This window comes from Rhopilema esculentum, chromosome 16 (assembly GCF_057945365.1).
Source record: "Rhopilema esculentum isolate cy_ngs chromosome 16, ASM5794536v1, whole genome shotgun sequence".
NCBI lineage: Eukaryota > Metazoa > Cnidaria > Scyphozoa > Rhizostomeae > Rhizostomatidae > Rhopilema > Rhopilema esculentum.
This window is the reverse complement of record NC_142830.1, coordinates 8,551,791-8,579,634: the sequence shown is the minus strand read 5'-3', so window position 1 is coordinate 8,579,634 and position 27,844 is coordinate 8,551,791. Positions and strand designations below refer to the sequence as shown.

At 34.2% G+C, this 27,844-nt stretch overlaps 1 protein-coding gene across 2 annotated transcripts; it reads left to right on the top strand.

Annotated features, from left to right (window-relative positions):
• Nucleotides 1–342: 342 nt before the first annotated feature.
• On the top strand, nt 343–27,772 carry LOC135682180 (condensin complex subunit 1). Of its 2 annotated transcripts, none has more exons than XM_065196948.2 (34): nt 343–564; nt 1,807–1,882; nt 2,706–2,764; nt 3,621–3,712; nt 4,225–4,311; nt 5,352–5,503; nt 6,037–6,158; nt 6,609–6,732; nt 7,784–7,931; nt 8,321–8,443; nt 8,960–9,034; nt 10,126–10,260; nt 11,013–11,097; nt 11,355–11,613; nt 12,071–12,153; nt 12,557–12,666; nt 13,180–13,433; nt 13,847–13,934; nt 14,605–14,679; nt 15,535–15,596; nt 16,338–16,470; nt 16,917–17,001; nt 18,340–18,537; nt 18,829–19,067; nt 19,433–19,547; nt 20,010–20,133; nt 20,916–20,967; nt 22,114–22,217; nt 24,440–24,617; nt 24,737–24,831; nt 25,093–25,173; nt 25,988–26,171; nt 26,568–26,703; nt 27,380–27,772. In XM_065196948.2, exons 1-34 carry the CDS (start codon nt 450–452, stop codon nt 27,577–27,579), a joined length of 4,248 nt encoding a protein of 1,415 aa, XP_065053020.2. In that variant the 5' UTR covers nt 343–449; the 3' UTR covers nt 27,580–27,772. The 2 variants fall into 2 exon arrangements, with proteins under 2 accessions (XP_065053020.2, XP_088969365.1); XM_089113239.1 differs by having other exon boundaries at nt 10,126–10,263.
• The last annotated feature ends 72 nt before the right edge of the window (nt 27,773–27,844 follow it).

Genomic DNA, 27,844 nt, shown 5'->3' with positions numbered 1-27,844 from the left:
AAAGGGTTTATTTCCAAAAGAAAACTCGCATTTTTAACAGTTGAACAATTTATAGGTATATGTGAAGAGCATTATTTAATATCAGTGCAGTATTTTTGTCACGAGAACATGTAGTCATTTCACGATAGGTTGAGGGCGTAGCGGGCAATCATGGTGGAAAAATTTTATGCTATGCAAACCCTCCATAAGGCACAAGGTACATGTCCTTAAAGTTTCTTTATTTTTAGACATCCTATCATACCTTTGTACAAACACTGAGAATTGGGTTTTGTCTATAGCAAATCTAACATAATAACAATAATGATACGTTGGATCTTAAAGAGACTACGAAGGAGCATAAAATTTGGTTTCTTGAAAAAGGCGCGTAAAATTGGTAGCGGCTCCAGTTGAATATCAATCGGGCCTACCAAAGCTTGGTTTACATTAATTTTTCCAACGATCTTGTAGAAATGGAGCTACCTTTTCAGATACCGTTATCGAAAAATGATCTTCTTAGCCACAGTGATGAACATTACGCTGTCGATGAAGTCTACTCTGTCAGGGATATCAATCTGAAATTTGCAGGTAAGAAGAGAGGGCCTAAGCAAGTAAGAGATTGTATTGTTCGCTTATTGAGGATCCGAATGAATAGCAACTTTGCTCAGTTATTCTTTAAAATCTATCTTCTTTCTCTCAAGTGCAAAACTATTGCTTTGAAAAATTTACTCTTTACAGTACGGAGCAGATGTCTAACCATTGCGATTCAAACGTTTTTTACTACACGCCAATTCAGTTTACCGTTTGCAAAGTTTGAAAGTTGAATGACACACTACTCTAAAAATATATTTTCAGTTATATGTATATACTGTTAACTTGAATAAGTCACTCGGCCTGATCACACTTTTGGTGAAAGTTACTCTTAATAGGTTGTCCAAAACATGCAAAAGTGATTCAACTTTGTATGGTCCTTATATTACCCTGGCGACCACAGTAAAAGAAAAACATTGATATGGCTTATACAAGTGATATGCTTCAAACTGTTGTTTTGCAAAAAAACATTAAAATATGACAAATTGTCCAAATTTTTACATTGAAAGCCTCTATGGTATTTCACTGAAAGAGTTGAGTTGTTTTTGAGAGCTACACTTAATGTAACTTAAGTAAAGTATACAAAGATAAAATTCAAAGCGGCATACGCGAAACCAAATCCCATCATTTTACCCATCAAAAAATATCAGCATTTCCAGACCTTTACCAAAACTATGTTTTGTTGAATTCATGGCTTGAAGATAATTGGTCAAAAGGGGTTTGTCTTTCTTCAAATGACAATAATAGTAATTAAAGCAAGTTTTGTTTGTAAATCTCCTACCAAGAAACATTTCATGTAGTGGGTTTTGTGAACTTTCTTTAGAGATAGACTTTAAAGCTTCAACTGACTAGCCACAGAATGACAGTAAAATTGAAATCCATACCAGGGTTTGACAACTTGTATGATCCTGTTTATTCTTAACTTGTCAATTTCAAGTTATTAATCTACCTCTACTCAGTTTTCAGTTTGCATAACTCGTTTGGTTTCATAAAAAGCTGAAACTTTCTTATATATTCTATATATATATGCCAAAGTAAATCATTCTTGAAAGATAATTATTATTGCTCTTTGGGCAAACTTACTGAAAGTCCTATGTACACATTTTATCTGTAGGTGGATAATGTTTTGCCCCCTTGTTTTTTTGCTCATTTCTTGAAAATCATAAAATGCTGAACTAAAACATATATCCAATTTTATACTGTAAAGACCAGATTTATGATTTTATATACTCTTTTCAGAGAGTGAGACTGCTTTGAAAGAAAAAGGCCCAACAGGAATTTTATCAGAGTTTGATACAATATTCAGCATTCTAAGGTGAGTTCTATTAATTTGCCAAGTAAAAGTTGATTTTTTGGGTCAAGGTTTCTTGTTGAAGAGAAGGCTGTCAGCATAGGTATTTGAAAATAAAAATTCTGTTCAGTTGAATCAGTTGAAAAGAGATAGAAGCTTTTCTGGAAGACTGATAAGGATCAAGAGCCGCATCCACTAGGGTCTTGTTTTTTTCTCGTTTAAAAATGTTTTGAAGGACTATAGTCTCCCCCCCTCTGTAATTTCAACCAACGACCCAGCTCCTTCTGCCAGTAGGACTAATATTACAATACAAGATGCATGTCTCTCAGAAAAAGTCTATTTCTATAATATAAATCAGCTTCAGACAAATGTGAGATTACCATATTTTTCAATATTCTTTGAGGCAGCTTATGTAAATGCTTATGTGTATAAATATATCTCACAGAGGTAAAAAGCCAGCTATTGGTTGAAAACAATTTAAAAGGAAGGAATTGAATCATTTATTACTGTGAAACCTCAGAAAGTGATGATACATGTCCTTTTGATAATGTTGTATGTATCTGTCTAGGGTTCAGAATTATGTTTCTGAATTTAGAAACTTGCTTTTTTACTAAGAAATTTGTCATGTCAATTTGAAGGCATATCCTATTGTGCTTGAAAACAGTTTTCCTTCTTTATGTGTCAGGTTTTGTTAGTCTTATTTTTTTTCTGCTACAACCATAGACTACCTCTTTTTAAAAAAAAATTTCCAATGAAATTTTTCTGTTGAATCACATGTTGATGAAATTGACTTTGGTGGCATCAGTCTTTTATATACATTGTCATTAATATCTAAATTGCATTTTAGTCGTTTCAATGAACTGTCAGCAGATGTGAAAGAGAATGCATGGTCTGTTACCATCAAAGGTAGGTGTCTTCAATTAGCAAAATATTTTATGCTTCGCATGTGTACAGAATTTTGTTTCAAAAGCTATTACAAATTAAATAAATATAAAGTTTTCAAATCAACTATATACTAAATCAACTATAAGTTTTGAATTCCAAGTGTAAGAATCCAGATGAATTTTAGTAATGATAGGCAACATTTATATTAAACCATCCCATTCTAATTAAGTTCGGAAACTCCAGTGCTAAGAAAGAGAACATGAAATTACGAATAAAATATTTAAATTTTATCTCAAATTTAAATTCAGATTCAAATTCATGTCATTCAGCAACATATTTGCAATTTATCAAATGCAAATTAACCAAAGATATATTGATAAAAGATAGAAAGCTAAAGATCAATGGATACAGTATGCTCTATCTAATAGAATTTGCAGTAAGTTGCCCAGGACATTGGGAGAACAAAAGAGGTTTTTGAGCCCAGTGACCTGATATTTAGGCTACAACCGGTTTTTGGTGTAAACTACTTTTTGAAGCTTTCAACAGGAATTTCATTAGGGTTTAGGATGAAATCGGTCAAATGATACGGAAAATGTCTAAATAAAGTTTTTCTAATCGGACTTTATTTGATGTTTGAGGGCCATCCAGAAGAAAGCCTCATGCAAATTCAGAGCATTTCTGCTGTACACCATGAGTTTAGCAATGACCTTTGCTCTGAATAAAGTTTCTATACTGTTTAAGTCTGATACAAGGGTCTCCAATACTCATGGCACATCTATGCTCCAACACATACACACTTTCAGTTGAATAATTTATAGTTGAATAAAGTTGAATAAATAATCAATTGTAAAATGATTCTGATGAATGTTTCATTTAGCTTTCAGTCAACACGTGAATGAGCTTGGTATTATAATTGACCCAGAAGGAATGGATTATCAAATCCAAAACATGCATCTAAACACAACCAAGGTGTGTGTCACCATATCACTTTTCCTTTGATTTTCATCCATAATTAGCTTAGAAAATAAAAACCAATCATTTTGGAAGGTCCTTCTTAGCTTATAATGATCAATGGCGTATCCTATCTGAGTAATTCCAATCAACAATACAATAAATATGATTTTAGTTGGAAATAGGCCAACCAGAGAACAGTTTTCTGATTGGCCTTTAACAATACACAACTGGAATATTTTTGATTGAAATTGTTATTTTTCCATTTTCTAATACTCTGTCATTACGAATTAGTAATGTACGCTTTGCACACACTAATTTGGCAAAATGAGTTTTGTATTCACTCTGTTTAAATTTAAGACGATAAGTCTGCTTTATACACCTTAAACTATCACATCTACAAGGCATTGGCAGTCTTCCTAAAATCATTGGAATACATCGGCCAGTTGGCGTAAAGTGGGTACGTTTTTCCAGCTACCTAGAAACTGGCAGTTTTGCAGACGACAACAACATTTTGATCTCCTTTCTAGATGTTGTCGTACCTACTTACACAGTTAATGGAAGCATTTGAAGGGGAAGCTACCACGCCAAGCATACACACAGATGAAACCCGAAAGGTAGTTGTTATATGTCATTTCTCCAAAAGAGGGTCTTTGGATTCAGGGATTTAGACTCAATTTCAATGCATGCAAACCAACTTTAGATATCTTGTTGATTATGATATCGATATTAATAATGCATCTATTTAAAATAGTTTTGAATAATACAAAGTTCGAAAAAATTAATGCGTTGAGTAAACGCAAATAAAAGCGATTTGGCATCTCGTGTACATGTGCTGTTTGGTAAAATTTATAAAAGTCCAATTTCGCTGCGTCTCCTCAGCAGAAAATTTCTGTTGTACCCATGAATATCAGCGAGTGTCCGGTATCAGTCATTTCTTATCATTTTAAACCAATGGTAAGGCGAAGGAAAAATTTATGAAGACTCGCGCATTCGCGGTAAACAGAATCGCGATTTTTTAATGTCGCTGACGTCATCACACCAATGGTCTATTAGCTTAAATGCAAGCATTAAGAAACTTAAGTGGAAGCAGAGATTTGTAAAACAGATTGCAATCAATTGTCCGACCATGCCAAAAGATTACATAACACTTGCGATGTTTTATTAAAACCATAATTTATAATGTGTTTTATATTAAAAGATTAGCTAATAATAATTCAATTGTAAATGTATTTTCTTGCTTGCTGGACAACGCCTGTTTACTTGATTTGTGGGAGATAATTTCAATTTAGTCCAATATTTTCAATAAGTGTCTTTCAAAATCTACTCTTCTATAGCCGTTCTCATTTATCACTGCAGTACTTCAACCTTTATTTTGTAGCACAGAATTGCCTTAGTATAGTTTATATCTTGGTACTATTGGCACTATTGGCAAACGAATGTCGTTCTCGTTACGACAAAGCAGACTGGTATTGTTATGGTCGCAGTGCTTTATCCAAAATTATTTCTCGATTGTACCCATTGTCTTCATATGAACCATAGATGTTTTCTGAAAGATCTACAATACCCATTCCATTGGTATATACTGCAGCATAAGCAAGTGGCATTTGTTGTAAGGAAATGCTGCCTATGATGTTTAAAAATGTATTTCTTTCAGGGAAGAGGAAAATCAGCGAAGAAGAAAGTGCAAAGTGACGGATGGTCATGGGAGAATGAGAGAGAGTATGGCTTGCGCGTGATTGGACAGCTTCTTGAGCTGGATGTGCACAGGCTGTGGGATCCCCCAGTTATAGAAGAGGATTACGTGAAGTACGCCGTGCACCGTAAACTAATATGACGTCACTCTTAGTATTCCAAGGGCTCTTGATTCTTTTGCTAAGCTGTAGTCTGTAGATACTGAAATATGTCAGACATTTTTACTGTCATTCTATTGTTTGGGCAATCAAAAACGTTGTTCTTCATTATAACAATGAAATATTTTGTTCCATGAGTATTTAAAAACATAAGATTTAAATGCTTCAATTAGAAGAGTATTACGAAATATCTGTATGCAAAAGCCGAGGACTTTGAGTACCCAAATTTTTCAGTAGACGATAATTTTTATAAGAATAAGTGGAACGTCGAGCATATTCTTTTCATTTGAAATACTCATATCGGGAACGTTGTTATTTTTAAGATGACATCTTAAAAGTGCTAGAATTTTTTTTATGGAAATGCAAGATTGGAATTAGAGAGTTGATAATTTTATTTAAAGTTGTGAGTTCACTGAAGAATCTATCGTTTTTTATAAAATGAAATTACTTTAAGAAATTCATTTTTAATCCAAGCTTTGTTTTTTGCAGCCTTTTTACTTCTGTTTGTTACAAGTTCTTGGAAAATGTTTCTGTTGTGAAATTGAAGGAAACAAAGGAAATGATATTTCACATCTTGGGAATACTAATAAAGAAATACGACCATGGCCTAAGTACATAATCTAATTTTGTATTTAAATTATTTTTATACATTTCAGTAAAATCTTCATAGTTTTCTATTGTTGTCTTGACGTTTTAACTATCTTGGTTCGTATATCTATATTAATAAAATATTTTGGAATATATTTATTTTGCAACTATGTTCTCGTCTTCACCATTTGCTGATTACAAAACTTACAGAAAAACAGCTTGAAGTAAAGTCTGTCTTCGGAGATATTTACCACTCCAGTTGTAAAGCCCGTTTTTAAAGTAAAAACAATACATTTTTTAAATTGCTTTTAAACGCTATGAAGGAAAGAAAAGGGGGAATCAAATGCTGTATTTTCTTCTTAATCCCTCCCTCTCTCTTCAACAGAGTCTACGCGCAGTCTAAATGTTTTCGCACTTGGCTCTGTTAGAAGATTCCTACCTTTCAATTGATATCTGACCTGTCTATATTTTAGGTGCAAGCTTGAAAATTATTCAGCTCCTGCAGCATTTTACCCATCTTGTCACACCGCTGGCCCAAGCCGTCGAAACATTCGTTGTCGAGTTTGGAGCCAAGAGAATCGTTGCAGATATCATAAGGTTTCTCTCTGATTTTTTTGTTTTTAACAGACAACTATCCCGTTTTGTCAATATGATATCTCTTGACTATAAAGTTTTCTATTTCATTTTCTCGTCGTCAAATTTGACCGTATTTGGGTATTTATGAGTTGTACTCTGTTCAAACGACCCATCATTAATTTCGTGTCAAAACGTTAAGGACAGGAATATTTTTTGTCGCTTCCTGTGTATCAGACGCTGTCTTCCACGCAAAAAGCAAACATGCTTTTAACGACGTTTACAGTCCGATTCCTTGTTTATTATCACTTTGATGTGGCAGCAGCTTTTCATCAAATTGTTTTTCTAATCCTTTGCTTTACCTAAAGAACATCCTTTGTGGATAGGTGTTTTGAATTTACAGCGGATCTCCTAAGAAATAATTCCAGTCACTGATCAAAGAGAGCTCGTTATTTACTTACATTGTTTTCATGAAAATTTTAAATACTTTGTACTCTTTCTAGCATGTTATGAAAATATTGTGCTGTTATTATTGAGTTTTTGGTTTTTCCGCTTACCGTTCGTCCGTTCGTGAAGAGTATCGGACTCGTATTTTATGTTACCACTTTACTGTGCTGTTTTTGCGGTACCATAGGCTTTTTATGTAACTGTAAACTGTAGGAAACAATTTTTTTTTCAAAAGCTTGTTATCAAATATATCCGCAAAATTTTCGAAGTTAATCCCTAACTTTATCTGCTTTGAATTATTTCCAGTTGCTGAAATCGCTGGCATGTAGAGTCCCCAGTCAACCATATCACCTTTTTGAAGGCTTCACTTCAAATGAAGCTAAAAAGAATCGATTTAGGGTCGTGGCTGATACAAGCTCTTCATGGTCATTCTTTCATCGAAGTGTATAGGCAATATGACTTCATTTTATAAAATGCCTCATACAGCAAAAAAGTCTCATTGTGGACAACAAAAACTGTATAAAAAATCCGCTATTTTGATACTACCATCCATTTGATCGTCCACACTGTTTTTTGCCTAAATCTTTGCAGTCTGAAGTACTTTCTGAATGGTTTTTTTCCTTTACAGAGAAATAGGCCGAATGGATTCAACAGACCTGTCTCGTGACGTCAGTGGCACAAGATCATTCTCCCAGTTTGTTGTTGAGCTGGCTGACAGACAAGCGTCTTTGGTTTTGCCAAACATCAGTCTTTTGCTTAGCCATCTCGATGGTGATGTAAGTCATAATAAATTCTTAATCCTTTTTAGACCCTGTTTAATAATGCTGTTTATTTCAAAGTCATCTTGCCGTATTATCTAGTGTTATTGTTTGCTGATATCATGGTTTTTCTTTTTATCTAGGCTTTACATAATAAAATTTTTCATGTTATTTTCTTTTCGGAAATTACAACCAAAAGCTTCTGCATTTTTTCGATTGATGTTAGAAAAAGTTCTTGAAGTTAATATCCGTTTTTTCAATAGAATAAAATGGTAAACCACACCATTCGTGGTAACAGTTTCGCTATGGTATGAAACAGAACGTATAATTACTCTGTTGAAGTCATTTGGTTTTTTATTCCTTTGAGCAGAAATTTTGACATTTAGCAACTAACGTTTGAATTTCAGTCTTATTCAATGAGAAATGGTGTTCTTGGTGTGATTGGGGAGATTGTTGTCAAAGTTCTCAGCAAGGAAGGCCTAGATGCCAATTTGAAGAACACGCGCGAAAAGTTTTTGGATCGACTTGAGGTAATGTAGTCGATCATTCGTACTGCACGAACACATTTAAAACCGACAAAACCGACAAATAGTAGCGTAGTGAGGGGTGCCAAGAGGGGACAGACGCCCTCTCCCTCAAATGGAAAGAAATATCTTTGAAAATGAGCGTTTTCCGGCGTTCCAAAAGGCGTGGACCCCGTTTTCCCCTCGCTTAACTCACTTCTGCCCCCCAATCTTACCACTTTGGCTATGCTACTGGGGCCAAGAGGGCGAGTTGGATTTATAATTTGTTGTGTTCATTGCGTGATGAATTTTCAACAGAATTGGGTTCGTTCTCTATGGTTTATTTATGTTTTTACTATACCCAAGCTTTGCAAAAGTAATTTTTAGCCAAATCTTGAAGAAGCTATCCATGATATTTGGTAATTGTTAAAAAACTATTTTTGTACTCTATGATCAAATTGAAAGTATTTTTTGCCATTTGATTTTCGATGATTAAAAACATCAGCAGCATTTCGATTGATCATTAGTTTCTTTATCTTCTAGGAGCATTTGCATGATGTACACGCGTTTGTAAGGAGCAAAGTATTGCAGATTTGGCACACACTTTGCACAGAAAGGGTAAGTTGAGATATAATCTTAGCTTTTTAGCCGCCTTTCCAGGCGGCTATTTTAAGTTTTGCTGTACTTTGGAATGCTTTCTGGAGGATCTTGATTTTTTTGTAATGCTCTACAAATACCCAGTAAGTGATTAAGAAAAAGGTTTCGATCGGTTTCCAAACCTAATGATCGATAATTATTTTGCTTCTAGTGACAGGTGACCACCAACCCATTGTTTGATCTAATTTTAAGCGAGCGATATTCTGAATGAGGAACAACTGATAATGAAGCCCTAGAGACAGACCCCTCAACATTGGCTGCACAGGGAGATGTCTACCCTTTGAGCAACCTGGGCAAAATATCCATTGCTTCTTACTGTCCGAGAGAAACATTTACTGCACTTCCTACAAAGTAATCATTTAGTGGCCATTAATGGCAAGACACATTTCTCTCCAGTGATGCGCAGTCGTCAGGTCTATTTGTATCCGATGATCAATAATCGATAAAAACGCTGTTTCCAATTCATTCAAGGAGCTATTATGTTTTAACATCGAATTATGTTTTAAATTTCTAAAAAACATTGGAATTTTTCGAAATCTTTATTTAGATTGTTTACAATTATTTTATTAGATAAATTGATTAACTGTTCTCCTTCTAATGCTTTAATAAATAATTATTTTATAATCCTTGTATTCTAGGCACGTAAAGTAACTCTATTACTGTTCTTGACTTAATTTTAAGGATGGGTGGAAATCACTTCAAGTGTATGCATCTGTTGTAAAACTCCTAAGAATTAGGTGCTAGAAGTTGTACCCATCTCCAAATAGGCAGCCTGTTTTCACGACAGCCTAATAGTAATAATAATAATAATGACGAATATTTTAAACAGGATAAAAACTTCAACAATTACAAGATTGCTTTTATTAATGTTTGTCCTGTAAAACGAAAAGTGCTTTAAAAGAAAATATGAACATGTTACAATTGCAGGTAAAAAAGCGGTTTAATAGTATTAACAAATAAAATCTCATTCGTAGATATTGTTTATAATCTTCAAAAAAGCAGATACATAAATGCAGAAGCTGATGTATTTAACAATTTTATTGATTTTGCAGGCGATTCCTCTGAGTCGATTGGGTCGTTTGATGGACCTGGTGATTGGGAGACTGCATGATAAGTCTAGTCAAGTGAGGAAGTACGCTGTACAGCTTTTGAAGGCAGTTCTTTGTGGTAATCCATTTTCTGCCAAAGTGAGCCTTTAAACTTCTTAATTTAATCCTAAAGAGACGTCGAATTTGAAAGCCAGAAGCGATTTAATTTTTCTAATCAACTTTTGAAATGCAGGAATTTATGTTGAAGACTAATGAGATTTTTATTTCGTATTCATAGATTATTCAAGAGCCGCGGCCTCATTGAATAGCATCATTTTCATAACATCATTTTCATAACATCATTTTCATAACATTTTCATAATAGTGATAATGGCTTTGATTTAAAACTTATTCGGACAAGGACGTGTATTGTATTCCTGCTAACCATTGCAATTTACTGCTTATTCATTAAAACTGAAATAAGCTCATTATCAAAAGTTAGCTTATAAAACCTTGGAAGAATAAATTTGTTATTTGTTATCTTAATTATCATGTTAGATGAGCTGGAAAATAGAGAGTAGTCAATTTATAACAGAGAAAGTTTTAGGTCTCAAGATATTCTGATTTCAGTTTTAGCATATCATGAATTGAAAAACAAACTTTAAGAATTTTATCTATAAAGAACATATTTCATTTTGTCAATGGAACAAGACCTCATAACAGATTGCCATCATCTTGTCCAGCTCCTTCAGAAGACTGTGCAAATAATTGTTTAAGACCTTTTGGAAATAAGCGAGGTACCTTTTGTATGTAGTTAGTTTATCTTTTTATGCGTTGTCGGTTCTTGTTCAAGTACATTTTTTGTTTTATCAATTGCAAGATAGGGTTAATAATGATCATTTTTCTCATAGCTATCATCAGAGGAGCTGCAAAGCAAATTAGATAAAGAGAGAGAAAAACTCAAAACACTCATTGATGAAGTTTCTCCAGAACAAGGTTTTTCATTTAGCAGATTATTAATTCTTGTGTGCCGCTTTAAGTACATTCTGACTTTAATAGTCAAGTGAAATCAGATTATTAAAAGATGGCCTTGAAAGAGTAATAATGATTGTCTGCCTGTATTTGCAAAGCATAAGATTTAAGAAGGCCCTCTCAGTAAATGGTGATACTAAAAGCAAAATGATCACGACAATTTATTTACAGCAAAATGGACTGCTTCCCTTTTTCACAGATTTCAATTTGATTCCTTTCAGACAAATGGGCCAAAGTTGCACCGAACATCTTGGAAGCTCTGAACGAAAGTGTTTCTGTTGATGAAATTTCGGACTTTGATCTTGACGAGGATACAAGTATAGAGGAAGCGATTGAAAATATACTGACAACATTTTACAAGAAAATTGAAGATGGCAAAGGCAGGGAAGCAGTTGCTATTTATAAATTGGCAGAAACGAAATTCCCGGAACATTTTTGCGCCGACGATACGAACGAAAATGCAGAAAATGATAACTCTGAGTACGTTTGTTCGTTTTTTAATCAAAATCATATACTGAATCAGTAAACCTTTTTTTCAATAAAGATCTGTCCTTTTGAACTCTTGGTCAATTCCTTGGTATTGGCTTACTCCAGGTATTTTTTATAATTTCTAATGTTTTAATTGGGTTGAAATTTGTGACATTGTCATAACCTTCCTCCAATAAAAGCAATACGTGGCCAATGACTGCTCTAGTTTAGTTTGGCATGATTGTTTTGTTTGTCTAGCCATTTTTATTTTAAATTTCTTAAAATCTTTAGCCTATCATCTCTCTTTGAATTTAGAGATTTTAGTTTCAATGCTGCATTAGTTAAGCATGTTATGTAAATGCTTTTTATCTATTTAGCTTGCCTTACCCGAGCAGCTATCTAAATTGGATTTGATTTGTTCCTAGTTATTTATCAAGTTGTTATGTGTCACTCTATCGTACTTTTGCAGAAGTTCCGAAAATGATGAAAGTGCAAACAAAAAGAAATTAGAAATAGAAAAGAAGATCAAACTGTTTGAAGCCATTTACAGAAGTGTGTATATTGCCTTTAGCTGTTGAATATTTCTGATATATTTTATTGTTTATTAAAGAAAGCACTGATATTATTTGAATTCTCGTATTATTTGCAACGTAGCTTCCATTTGAAACTTACTCTGGAATTGTTTCTCAAAGTAAAGTAGGTAGAAAACAAAATACGTTTTATTTATATGTCTGGGCTTTTTACGATTTTTCGTTACAGTATCACAAACATCGTTACTATACCTTTTTGCCCCTGTTCGATTATCGTTTTGCTGCATATTTGCTTCCTGCCTAACATTTTTTTCTATAGTTCAACTTTTATCATAAGATTTAGTTTTAGTCGATATTTACTGATATTTTGTTTATAATTTTGGATTTAATTGCTGCAAAAAAAAATTACCATATTTTGGATTTAGAATTCGACGAAGTCAAACAGCTTGAAGAAGATGCAGAAGGTACTAATGACGAGTCAGATAACGAGTCATCTGAATTGAAGAAACAGCGCCTGCTTGTCAAGTACCTTGAGGTAGGAGCTTTTAGCAGCAGAATCTAATAACATACTTTAGTTGCGTGTTGTACTTAGTCCAAATAATTACAATGTAATTAGTAGGTAATTAATGTGCCAACAAAAAGACTTTGCGCGACGTTGCGAGCATGTACTCCTTGACTGACTAGAAAAGAAAGGAGGATATACTGGTCAAGTGAATAGGAAAGAAATAAGATGAGCAAAGAAATGAAAAGATTCGACAAGCAGAAAAGAATGCGAGATGCAACCAAAAACCTGTGTAGGAGACAGGAGGAATATAAGACTAGAGAGACCAGAACCTATCGTAGAAAGCTAGAAATACTTTATGTCTAATAGGATAAAGAGGTTTTACGTTTGAAATTAAACGTTTCTCCAAAGTCTTGCCATTTTAACAAGTTATTTACCTTGTTACCTTACTGATAGTTTATTAATCAATAATCATTTAGACGCATTCTGGTCAACGAAATCAAAGCATGAAGCTAATTTTTGCAAATCTTGCTTTTTTGGTTTTAGGATTCTCTGAGATTCGCAACACAAATGCAAAAAGCGATCAAGATTCTGTGCCAACTGCTCGGATCGAAATTTAACTCAGACATTTTAGAAACTGTTGACTTCTTTGTGTCTGCAAATGAATTTGGCCTCACGGACGTTAAAGCAGGAACAAGAAAGATGCTGGCCCTTATTTGGTCACGTGATAGTGCTGTGAGAGAGGCTGTTATCAATGCTTACCGCAAATTGTATATCGAGTCTCGAAATGATGCCCATAGGTATACAGTATATAAATTTTGATAAACCGAAAATATATAATAAAACCGAAAATATTCAAAGCATTACTTAAAATATTTTGCAGATACTGCTTAAAGAATAGAAATTTTTAAGTCTCGTTTACTCTATACCGGATTCTTTTTTTGCGTTTACACTGAAGCGATTTATACCTAAACTAAAACGGTATGGTGTAAATAGAGTCCTAGATTCCTATTACATATTTTAGAAATACTTATAGAATAACATGCAAACCATTTTGCCAAATTTGTTTGCAACCTAGTTTCATAGACCTATTTCTCTTTACTTTCTGCGTGTTTACAAATATTGTTTCTGCGTGATAACACGATATAATCTCACGATGTAACAGTAACAAGCATCTGTAAGATTTAGCGATTCTCTTTTCTCTTTTATACAGCAAGAGCACGGCTTTGTCAATTGTACAAAATATAGCAGCCCTTACCTATGACGCAACGCTGGGGGAACTAACGTCCTTAGAAGAATTGGTGAGATTTCAATATTGCTATTTTGATCGCTTTCATTTTACGTTCTTTTTTAGCAAGAACTTAACTAGGCTTTCCTTAGAGAAAGAAGCTTCTTCAGTAAAAGTGCTTTGCGTTTGAATACAAGCGAGCTCTCATTCGCATTTAGATCCTTTTTCTGGTTGGAGGGCCTACGCAGTATCCACCAACATTTTAGTATCATAATAATCCTTTCTTCCCCAAAATATGATAGGCAAGCTGTCCTTACTTTTCCTGGATTTGTTAAGATATTAAGTCTTGATGTCTGGAGTTAATAAATTTTTATAAAGTATATATATATGCATACAAACAAGTATATATATATGCATACTATATATATATATATGCATACTAACTAATTAACCTCTATCCAATAAAATTTCCTTTGTCAAACTTTATCACACCTTTTGTATATTTATACCGCGGTAGCAGGAATATTCTTCATTATAGTCTGTCTGATGAGTGCGCAAGCACGAAACTCAAAGTAATAGAGAACATGTCTCATTTCTAGCCTATCTTCTATTTTATTATATCTATTGCTCTGTGCTTTTGCACATCGAGCACTGTCAAGTCAGAATAGACAACGCAATCTGGAATATGCTTACAAACATATATTTATTTCAAATGTCGTTGAAGATTTTTGCTTTTCTTAAAGCTGAAAGAGTTATACAAAATGGAGCTCATACCTCAAAGTGTTTTGCAGTTGCTGTGGCAAAGATTCTCTTTAAAGGTAGGAAGAATATGTACTTTTTTCCAAGCTCCCTGCTCTTCTGATTTTATATTCACTTCAGGAGAAACGTGTCTTGCCAAGTATGACCTACTATTTATCAGAAGTGGAAACATTTTGTCTGTAACAATTTTCTGTTTCGAATGATTTCATTCAGCAAGAAACTGTCTCTTAATGTTCCCACCCTTTTTCATGGATCCCACACTTTTTCGAGATATAATGCTCCCCTTTTCCGTGCATTAGGAAGACTTTCAAGGTTTTCATTTATATGAGTTTTAACCAATTCTTTTGAAAACCTCGTCTTTTCACACATCTTTTCGACAATGTAATGCATCAGGCCCTCAATGATTTTAAAGTTATAAACTTAAGCTTATCGTGTTTATCTTTGTGTAAAAGGTTTTTTAATTTCAAGCACATGAATTGAGTTTCATTATTGAATGATGATCACATTTGTTGTTGTTGACCCAATAGTTTCAGATACGGTTAGGTCCAAAGAAATGTGACAGAAATGAAATAAATATATTCCTATGCTCTTACACTCACTCACCAAAATACAACAAGGGACAGTTTTGATAGTCTTGCTCCAATTATAGGGTGATCTTCACGTAACTGGCATTTATCAGGACAGAGTTTCTGTCCATTACTTTGAGTTGCTGCTTCTCCATTTTGACCACAAGAAAGGAATTTTTGGACAACAATGTTTGGCTGCAGTTTAGAGCAGCCAATTTTGAAAATTGCCTGTCAGTGAATTTTTCTTTTTAAAATTTGAAAACAAGAACCCTAGACTGATGAAAAAAGCAAGAATCCTTACTTGCTTCATCACGATAAGAATAACTATTGTCCCCGCTTGCTCTTTAGATTCCACAAACGATACCAATGGAAAGTCGCTCATCCGTACTTCTTCTCGGAATGTTTGCCGGGTTAGTACACATCTCTCATTTTCACAAATACTGTATATAGTTGTCTTAATGGCGTAAGGCAATTTCGGTTTACAGACCTACAACCCATGTGAAAAGCTTTGGCTCTGTACACTAGATTTTCGCTCATTGTCATTAGCACCCCCTCGCCCTATGTAAAAAATGTTGTTTTATATAATGTTTATAGCATCAGTGGCGTCCAATTGACTCCTGTCGCATGATATCCACCTCTGCAAGCAACATTTTGTTGGAAGTTGTAAGAAAAGGGGTTCGATGTCGATCTTTGCTACCGGGAACTATCAACTTTTTAAAGAGCATTAGCAAGGATTGTATTTAGAACGGCCTAGGGTAACATTTTGCTTGACTTCCCTTACCTTGTGTTTCATCCTATGTCGTTTCTTGCCAAATTTTTCGCTACTTACGTAAGGTGAAATGATTTACCAAATGAAATAAAATGATATTATGAAAATGGATTTGCATCGCCCAAGTTGTCAGTTTTTTTTACATTTATCAAAAATTATATCCATTTTTTGTTATCTTCGAGATCTGTTCATCTGTTGTTTGTTATACATTTCCACCCTTTTCTAGACTTTTAGCTGTGCCTTGAAAGCACTCCATTGCCGCTTCAGTAGTATTTGCTTTTATTGTAGTTTTTTGCCGGTAAATAATAAATTTGATTGTTGTATATATTTATATTTCTTTTTAAAAGCAAAACTTTGGTCAATGGTTGAATTTTTTTTGCAGGGCAGAGAAGTCGATTGTGAGCAGCAACATCGATATTCTAGTGAGCAATGGACTCGGACCTCGTGCGCACGAAGACTTTCCACTTGCTTTCAACACGTGCACTGCATTACTGAAACTTACAGTAAAAGACAAGGTTTGTCAATTTCTTGTAAATTCTTGTTTTAATGTTGCTTAAATGTAGCTTACACAGAGACAGTGATTCAATGAGAGAGGAATGGCAGACAGAAGTGCTTCGACTGCATTTTAACACACTGGTATGTTTATTGGAACCTGATCGGGGCATTATGCTTTGGAAAATTATCATTGCAATGTTAGGAGGTCAGAAATGCTTTTTATCCAGCAACTAAAAATGATTCGTTGTCTTAGTTTTCCTGTAAAATGTTCGATTTAACTGTCTTCTAATATGTTTTAGTGCAACCCTTAAAAGAATGAGAGTACAATCTTGTCGTTGAATTTGAAGAGAATGCTTTACTTTGAAATTATTGGACTTATCAACTACCGATTGGTAGTAAAAGTCAATTCTTTCTGGTCTAAGCCCCATTCGACAGCATGACAATCTTATTTCTATGTCAATTTCAGAAAATCAACAATGCTGATAAAGAGCCGTTTAGATTTCCACAAGACCATGAAATTTTCGAAAAGCTGGAACTTATCCTAGTGAAAGGTGATTTACATCATTTGCAAGTAGTGTTTTATCATTTGCTTGCTATTGAGCTTGACATGTTAAGTAAAATGTATACTGCCTCTTTAATTGCAGCATATGCAAATTCGAAAATTAGCAGATTGCTCGTGGCTTAAACACTGAAAGTAGAATCCTAAGCTTCGTTCCTTCTCCCTTCGTGTTCTGCTTTTCTACACCTTCATCTTCCTCCTCTTCTCGACCTCCTTACTCTTCTTCTTTTCCCCTTCCCCCTCATTGTTTTTCCTATTCTTCTTATCATTTTATTCTTCTACTCACTCTTCTTCTTCTTCCTCTTTGTCTTCTTCTTCTTTTCCCTCTTCCTATTAATCTTCTTTTCCCTTCCTGTTATGCTTTTTTTTATTTTCCTCCTTCTCTTGACCTCCTTACTCTTCTTCTTTCCCCTTCCCCCCCTCATTGTTTTTCCTATTCTTTTTATCGTTTTATTCTTCTACTCATTATTCTTCTTCTTCCTCTTTGTCTTCTTCTTCTTTTCCCTCTTCCTATTAATCTTCTTTTCCCTTCCTGTTATGCTTTTTCTTTATTTTCCTCCTTCTCTTGACCTCCTTACTCTTCTTCTTTTCCCCTTTCCCCCCTCATTGTTTTTCCTATTCTTCTTATCATTTTATTCTTCTACTCATTATTCTTCTTCTTCCTCTTTGTCTTCTTTTCCCTCTCCCTATCAATCTTCTTTTCCCTTCCTGTTATGCTTTTTCTTTATTTTCCTCCTTCCCTTGACCACCTTGCTCTTCTTATTTCCCCCTCTTTCTTTTTTTCACTTTCCTTTTTCTTATTAATCTTATATTCTTATTGTTTTAATCTTTTATTCATTTTTCCGCTTCATCCTCTTCTTCTTATTTTCCCTCTTCCTTTTGTTCTTCTTCTCCCTTTCCTTCTTCATTTGGTTCTGTTTCTTCTCTTTTATTCTTCTTCATTTCTCATTGCTCAAAAATTATTCTTGGAGGCCTGAATAGACTTGTGAGCAAAATAATATATTTAGAACTAAAAACTGCTATTAATCGCTGTCACTAGGTATTTCATGTGTTGATAGAAATCAATACCATGAATAAGACTGAAAGAAGTGATTACTCTAGTAACAGTATAGATGAGCCTACAAAGTATGTATTTCCGCTTACAAATAGTTTTTATTCATCTGTACCCATTAAGGCCAATGACTCGTTCTTTTAGCTGTGCCTTTTGACAGAGCACTCTACTATACCTTGAAAGTTTAGTTCATTTCTCAGGAAAATCATTTATATTACGGAATGAAATAATTACCTGCAGTCTTCTGACTAGAGAATAATTTATCTGATGTTTCATCAGGTCTTCAAAGGACAGATGTATCCTCTTGGAGTAGCCTCGCACTTCAGGCTGTTAATGTCATTTACCAGTTGGCTGAGCATCCTGACATAATCTGTGCAAAGCTGATCAAAAACCTCATCAGAGCATTAGTCGTGGAACACCAGGTTTCCAAGCCATCAAATGAAGCTGATGACGAGTCCTCCACCCCTCAAGAAAACGGTAATTATGCTCCACAGCTTAGCATGTTTTGCAAAATTCATTGCTCTCTTCATGATGTTTAGCACCACGCCACCAAGAGTCCAGAATTCACTCTTTGTGACTTACTTTTTGTGCCATTTTTATGGGTTCCCGCCTATCAACTTACCTAAACAAAAGAAAGCAATCCTGCAAGTTTCTAAATTGGCGCTAGATAGAAATTGGAAACAACAACTTCGTAAAATTACTCAAACCGCTTCTTATTTGATGTTTGATCTGCAAGTTGCTTGTAATAAAATAAATAATCTTACATAGGCTCTCCCGAAGCTGACTCCTTGAGCACACCAGAAACTGGCACCTGTCAACCCAAGGTCCTCGCAAGGGTTCTCACAGTCATCGGTCAGGTAGCCTTCCAGCAGCTTGGGCACATGGATGTAAACATTTTGAGTGAGTTGAAAAGGAGGCATCGGATAGAGGAGCAGGAAAAGGAAATGAAACAAGCTGAGAAAGGCAAAAGGAGGAGGAATCGTAGTTCAGTCAATGAAACTGTGAAAGTAGGAAGTTTGATTGTGTTATGAATGACGGGGGTAACTAGCCGAGGAATTATAAATCATTGCTACGTCACAGCACAAGACACATCTTTTTCATATGTGATTCTATTATTTTCGCACATGCCGATCTTTAGAAAGCAAGTAGTCGATTTTACATTTCATTCAACTGCGGTTCAAGCTAGCAAAAATACAGAAATATAACTGCTGATACTCGTGTTGTTTTTATTCTTGTTTGTGGGCTTACACGACTCTGCTTACAGAAGGTTTCTTTTTCAACAAAAAATATTATGTTCAGATGTGTTTGTTTTAACTGGCATGTTTTGGTCCCATTTTACATTCACAAGTAACTCCATGATGCTGCTCTATAGGAAACAACGGCTACCGAAGAAGGCCTCGAAGATGAGCTGGGAGTTGGTGGAGCTGCGGCAGAAGATGCGGAAACTGAATTTATTCGTAATGTCTGTGAAAAAGATATTGTCACAGGTGAAAATTATTGTCGCTAATGTGAATGCAAAGTTAGTTTATTGACGAACATAACAGTCTTTAAGAACACGAAGAAAACATTCGTTATAAATTAACCTTTAATGGAACAGTCAAAAAACACCTCCTCTTTAAATCATAGGACGCCTTGAATACGCAAGTTCATAATGAATGTGATAGGCTTATAGTAAGTAGCCCTTGGTCAAACACAAATCCCTTCCACAATTAATCGAAGCCGTGGCACCATTTGCTTTCAAGCAGCAACGAAGAAAACTTTAACCGCCCCCCCCCCCTACCCCCAAGTCCTTATCTTTTTTCTGCTGGTTCATGTTTTTGCCTTTGTTTCTTCGCATACCGTGGTTAGAACGCACATCCTTGTGCCCAGTTTTTGTATTTTTGCAATTAAAACAAACTTTAAAGCACTATCAGCGAGTGCCATTCTTAATTATTACATTGTGTTTCCAGGAACAAATCTGTTGGCAGTTTTTGGCCCATTGCTGATTTCCGTATGCAGTAATCCTGTCAAATTTGCTGACGAAGAATTGCGTACTTCTGCTTGCTTAGCCTTATCTAAGTTCATGATTGTAAGGTAAACCTAGAATTCTTTCAAATTCTTATGTTACAATACATCATCCATAATTCAACACAGAGGTGCGTAATTCGTGCATCATGGTAGAAAACATCAAAACGAGCAAAATCGCTTCCTTGATTACCTTTTCCCTTTCGTACTGTTTATTATGCTTTCCTCGAATTTCCTTTCAATGCAATCCCTTTTTCAAAATATCTTGGCTAATACGCAGATGCCGAGATGGTGTTATAAAAGTATTGACACTCAAATATGTACTGTTTCCCTGACAAAGCGAAGACAGTGTTTGCTGTCCCCATCAGCATTAAAGACAAATAACATCTTCGAAATGTTCTAAAGAGCTAACGCATGTCAGAATAACCATCACACATAAACAATACATTCACACATAAACAATTTATTTAATATTTTCAAGTTGCATAATGTTTTGCCCTACTAGCTAAGTTAGCAGAGCTTGTCTATTTGGCAACCAGGACCAAAGAGCCAGTCAACAATAATTATGATCATCCAATGTGGCACCAACAACGTGCTAGCAAATTTTAGATAATTTGACAAAAATTTTCGTTTGTTAACAAGGAGAAGTAGAGATAAAGGTACAATCGGGATTTCCAGATTATGTTATGGTTGTAAGTGTACATCATGGCCGATGATAAATTCGAATAATTTTAAGGTCATACTGCACAAGGTACTTTGGCCATTGATATCTTTAACTATCATTACATTGTCACAAATTCACAAGATGAAGTCTTGATCTGAGTTTCTTAAGCAAATATAACTTTTTCCAGCTCTGAATTTTGTGAGCCTAACCTGCAACTTCTATTTACAATTCTCGAAAAGGTGAGTTCTCTTTATTGTATTTGATAAAAGTAAAATTATATTGGCTTTCGTCTTGTAATATTTAATGCTATTTGAAATATATCAAGTCCAACAAGCATCTTGTATATAATTGCCTGCCATTACAAAGTAAAGTTTGTTTTTGCAAAAATATCGACAAAGCTACCAAATACCCAGGCACTAAAACCGAAAGCTTTGTTATGGTACCTAGAAACACACGTTGTACAGTTTTGTCAATCGAAAACATCTGGATCCTCTATCAAAAAAATGCACTCGGCAATAGAAATATGTATAAAAACTTATAACTATTGACAAAAGTAAACGGTTAGTGTGTCTGTTTGAAACAATTACCTTAAAAAAGATTCTATGAAATTTTGCATTAAATCTCCATTTTTTGTTATTGTTTATTTTTTCACTGATACAGCCACGTTCCATCTCCTTCTTATCTCAAAGCTAATTTTTGAATCTTGTTATGTTCTAAAACATTAATTTTATTTCAAAGCATATAATACTTGGAGTGCACAAAGATTATTTTAAGGGACGTAGGAGACTGGCGATTGTGGCTCTGCCAATCAGCCTTAGTTTTCAATAATTTTTAGCAACTGTAGAGGATAATAAAGAAAAAACAAGAACGTTTGTGACATTTGCTTCCAATTCATTTTGAATCTTTTGAAATAAACCAGAACATTTTCACAACCTAATGTATTTTCTTGAGGAAGTAATTTTCTATTTGAACAAGTAAGAACTATTGATTAATATTGATATTAATAATATATAATATTAATATCACGATAATATTAAGACAGTTTGACTGTTTATCAACACGACGTGTATGAAAAGCAATATTTCATTGGTAAAGGGAAACATAAAAGAGGGATTATTGTACTTCTATCGTATCCGGAACGTTTCATGTTAGGGCTGCAAACAATGAAATTGGACACACTACAGAAAGACAAATTCTTCAAAAACTCTTTATAATGCTCGGTTTTATCGATTTAGAATTTCAATTGCAATCGACAGTTTATATAACATTTACCTAATTTTGTTTTTTGTCCATGTTTTCTTCTAGATTTTTTATCTTATGCATAATGATATAATATTATCTATATAAAAAGAATCTTGACTTGATTTTTTATAATTTTTTCCTAGTCCAAGGAACCAGTAATAAGAGCAAATACGATAATTGCACTTGGTGATTTGACATTCAGGTTTCCCAACCTCATTGAGCCATGGACTGCACATCTTTATGGGAGGTATGTTTGCCTTAAAAGTACATAATATGCAAACTTATTCATTCACACATTAGGCACAAAATCGGTTGTTTATTGTATTCTCAACTGACCAAGTAACTTCGTTTTTGGAAATTACAGTGAAAATTGAGCTTTGTTGGCCATTTCATAAAATAAAATGGAGAGATTAAGTTTGAAGTAAGACATGCGTATTTTAGCTCATATATATAAATATAATTGCAGTTGCGCAGCCCCAACATGTAGGTTTCATGTTGTTTTTGCTTCTGCAGCTCTGCACACTACTTCTGATAATCTTCTCCATTCTTTGCGGTCCTTTGCTGTGGATCGTATCTTTTCAAAATCTCCATTTTTCTTTATGTTCGGTAGTGGAAAAGACCTTTCCATTGCTCTTGCTCTGGTGATATCTTTATTTAAGGTTGTCACGAGAGTTTCTCTAGGTCTGCCTCTGAATCCCCTCTCCGATCCCTCAAAGTAAAATCTCATTGCCTTCACAGCCGGTGTATCGTCGGACAAACGTAATATGTGACCAAACAGCCGCCATCTACCCTTGAGGATGTCAATTGAAATTGGTCCTTCTTCGCATCTTTTGTACAAGTTCTTGATAGGATACTTTTTTCCAATTAGCTGTCTCAGTTGCTGTCTGTGAAAAGCATCTAGGCCTTTCGTATCTTTTTGTGTCAGTCCCCAAGTAGAGCTGTTATACATCAAAACTGTTTTTACAAGTGAGATCTATAGCTCATCCAATGTTAATATGCCAACAACAACAATATTGGCTAAAAGCTTTTTTGAACGACACTCCTCAGAGCATGAAACGTCAAAATTAGGGTCGAAATAGGCCAATCAGAAAATGCAAGCGCAAGACCAGTATAATTGTCCAATCAGTGCCGCGTGTCTAAAGCAAGGAAACAAATATGAACATTCAACTGAAACTAAAATATTTTTCTGAGACAATTACTCAGTTTGAAGGTAATATTATCATAACCAATCGTAACCGAAAGCAATCGATCAAATACTAGATGAAGAATCAAGTACAATATTTGTTCCTTTTCTAACGGTTAAAGGTCAGAGTATTTCGAATTTGAGTAAGATTGCATCGTTATCAGGGAAATTCTGGATTGTTAGATAATAGTTTATGTTGCCCCTATCTTCAAGAGAGGTCAAAGAGAAGACAGATCTAACTTTTGAAAAATCCCTGTCTTACCATTTTCTTTCTATTTTTGATAAACATCAATTAGTTTGCTGATGACCTAAACACAAGAAGCTTGTTTACCCGCATCAGTCTAGCTTTACTTAGGAAACTTTGTTGAAACTAACCCTTTGTACATTAACATCAAAAAGGTGAATAAACTGGTTTTATTTTTATTGATCTGAATAAAGCATTTGGCAGGGTGATCCAGACTTTTATTTTGGAAAAATTTAAAAAGTACATAACAACGGAAAAGTATGGTTATCAGCATGACTGGTTGGCATTTTATTAAAACCATTGTAAACAATTTTGCAAGATCAATGTTGTTTTATTGAGTGTCAAGTGATATAAACGGTGATGTCCCACAAGCCTCTTATATTGGCCCACTTCTGTTCCTTATCTACATAAATGATTTACCCCTGATAGTGTGGACCAGTGGTCAAAGCACTCAGCTAATTATCTAAACATTGTGAATTAGAGTCGTATCTGGATCATTTTCTGAAAACCTCCAGGCAGCTTAGCAGTCCATCCTTTTTGAGAATTGTACACGAGTATCTGGGGGTATTGATATCAATTTTGAACCACAAGCTGTTGTTCCACATTAGCTATATATAAGCTACAAGGATCCTTATCTGCACTAGCAAATAAATCTTGCTTGCTTTTTCACTAAATACATGTCATTGTGTACTCTGGTGACACTACAATGTCACATTCCTGCCAATGTTGAGTCTTTGTGATCAACAACAAAGTAGGACCTTTAAATTTACAGGATTGGTTGCATAGCAAAAAACTTTGTTGGATATAATTGATATTCAATCCTTTTTTGCTAGTTGGGTCAAAATATCTGAAGATTGAATATAACATATATTTAATTGTTGCAAATACCCTTTTGTTTGTGGGAAAACTATAGAGGTAAAGAACCTATTTGAAGATCTTGGAGGTGCCTCTTTTTTGCCGACATGTGTTCTCAATCTTGAAATGCATCCTTTGTTTCTGCGCACGTTTTGATTTAATATTTTAATTTTTAACTTCTCCTCAGGTTGGCTGATGAATCAGTCAAAGTCAGACAAACAACAGTCACTGTTTTGACACATCTTATACTGAATGATATGGTCAAAGTCAAAGGACAGATTTCAGAAATGGCGTTTCGTCTTGAAGATGAGGAAAAGAGAATTGCTGATTTAGCAAAGTTGTTTTTCACAGAATTTTCTCAAAAGGTACAGTTTTCAGAAAAATCATACTTTCTTCGCATTGCTACATGACTAATGCTTCATGGAAAGTGGTTTAGGATGATCATGACTTACTTTTGAAACTATTGAAACCTTTTACTTTTTAGGGAAATGCCCTATACAATGTATTGCCAGATATAATCAGCAGACTGTCAGATCCAGACAGTAACACTGATGAGAAAAAGTTCCAGAGAATAATGGAGTATGTATAACTGTTATCCAATGGCTAATTATACTGATTCATTGTATTTTGTCTGTTACAGGCCCCGTGACTCAATATATCCCACATGATGTTATGGATGATCCCTATCTAGGCATGAGAAATGGCCCTTCTGGTCATGAGAAATAAGCACATTTATATAGAATATATGATTGCATATAAGGAAAAATAACTTTGAAACTTTTCTCATAAAATTTCCCATCTGTTGATCCAACTAATTATCATTCTTTTTATTTTTATTAGATATTTGTTGCAGTTTATACAGAAAGACAAGCAGTCAGAGGCTCTTATTGAAAAACTTTGTCATCGTTTTAGAGTGACAAGGTAACTAGGTTGTCTATCGAATGATATTAAAATCAACATCTTATATTCATTAGACGTTTTTGGTTTATAGAAGAGAATAGTTCTAAGTTGCTTGATGATCACATTAAGCATGAAACTTGGAGTTAGCAACCAAGAACTATCCTCTTCTGCACGGCACTGCCAATATGACAGCAATCTAGAAGTTTATTACAGACCAGTAAACAGTAATTTTTGCATAAATTATCTTTGAATAATCACATTGCATTGCAGAAAGCACATTGTAGTAAGGCTGTCAGTTTACTATTGTTATATCACTAACCTATGCTTATTTTTGTTTCCTTGTGTGATACAATCAACAAATTTTATCCCATGTCAGGGAAAATCAGTCATTAAATAACTTCAAGGCAGCTATAGATCACATAAATATTTCCAGTTTATACTGAAGAGTACAAAAACAGTTTTTAGCTAATTATGTTACTTAGAACTGAAAAGAAACTTAAAATTTGATTTACCTCATTTACCATTCTATTTGTTTCTATTTGGGAAACTAATACTGTTCAACACAAACCAATCACCCCAACTCACAAATTTTGCCCTCATTGCACTACTAAGACTCATTTCGTTTGAAAATATCTAGCAGTATAGTTTCCTAAAAAGTGCAACACATTAAATTTTATTAATTAACTACTAACAACTAACCACTAACAAAATTGAGTGTAATGCCCATTATTGGGTCTTTGTACATTATCCAGCAGATAGATAGTAGTTATAAAGCTAGATTAGTCTAGTTTGCGACTGTGTAGATATGTATCTTGATGACGCGCTTTTTCCATAGCACCACAAGGCAAAGACGAGATCTTGCATTTTGTGTTGCTCAGTTGCCCTTCAACGAAAAGTGTTTCAAAAAGCTACAAGAGAACTTTTCTTGTTTCCAAGAAGCCCTTAGTGATCAACAAGTATTTGAATATTTTGCAAGTATAATTTCCAAGTCAAAGAAATTTATCAAGCAGGACTTCAAGGTGAGAAAATTTAAAACCAATAAGTCTTTTAAATTGATGAGTTAATAATTTGGTAATTCTTTTAGCTTTTCACCACAGAAATTTCACATTGAAAGAGGTGTGTGTTTGAGGCAAATTATTACCACTACAATATCGTGATACAAAATGATTTTCATTTTAAAAGTATGTTACAGTTGCCATTAAAAATTGTCACATCATCTAATTCTTTCCAAAGCCTTAGTATGGAATTAACAAAAATAATTTAACCTTGGCATACTGATTTCCTGTTTTCAAAAATGACATTTTTACATAGCAAACCTAAACAGACTTTAATGCTATGTCAAATTTCATCTATATATCAAAAATCAATCTGGCTTTGTAGAATTTTGTAAAGCAAAGTAAATCCACTCTTCCTAGGTGACACTTGAAGAATTTGAACAAAAAGTGATCAACTATCACAATAAAGCAGTTGATGATGAAGCTGGATTTGAACGTGCAGCCAAAGCCTCTCATAAAGCAGAACTGAGAAAGAACAAACAGAAAAATAAACCAGGCAACTAATTATTATATCTTAGTACTTTACCAATCATATTTCTTTTAAATTTATATTTATATATCAGTTGGTATGTGGTTCTTATGGAAAGCATTTGTGCCACCTTGCCATTTCATTTGTTTTCAGTTGTTAGTGGGTTGCTTTTAGGTTAGCATTTAAGTGTGTTAAAAAACTCATTCAAAGAGGATCTAGATACAAATTTGTGAAAACATGTGATATCATGACATTATGATTTTGAGGCTTTGGCTAACTTTCACCTGAAACATATCAAACTGTAAGAAGTTCTTCCATCAGAAAAAATGACTTAACTGAAACTTATTTTGATGCTGGAGTAGGTGACATGATATACATCCTGGTGGCAAATAACATAACAGATTGAAAACTTAATCAAAGAAAGATGGGGACACACAGAATGATGGTACATCTAAGTTGATGGGTTAAAATACTGTTTTGCAAATCATCTCCCTTTTTGTGAAGAGTTTAGCAAATGATCAGATTATTGGGTTGATTTAACTTTGCTTTGATAATTTTCCCTGCGTTTTACCTAGTACCAAAATAGGTGAAAAAAGTCTTTCAGAATTTGTGTATAAAACAACAATATTTTGGAAATGCTTCACATTCCAGTTTAGACAACAAATACTTGTTTTTCATAGTGACATTCCTCTTCTCAAAACAGGTGATAACAAAAGAAAAGGAAAACAAGTTGATGATTTTGATGATGATCAGGAAAAAGAGAATTTTAATTTCAAAACACCTAAGAAAACAAGAACAAAAGCTGGACTTAAAAGTACTGGTAGAACAAAGAAGTCTAGAAAACCAATCAGGTTTTCTGATGATGATGATGATGATGATGCTGACCTTTTTGAGGCAGTATAATAGTGCAGTTCTGTACAGACAGAAGGGTTTTTGCTCTGCTTTAAAAGTTCTCAGTTTTTGTAAAGGATTTTTTTTACTATTTTAAAATTGATGGATCATTTTGATTTTACATGTTTTATAGATGTATATTTGTTTGAAATAAATAACTTACTTTATCTTTGTACTAAGATTTCTTCAATAATGGTTTACAAAATTCTGACTGATTATTTATTAAAGCTTCTAACTGATATAAGCAAAGATGGAGAAAAGTTTGTCTGATGCAGAA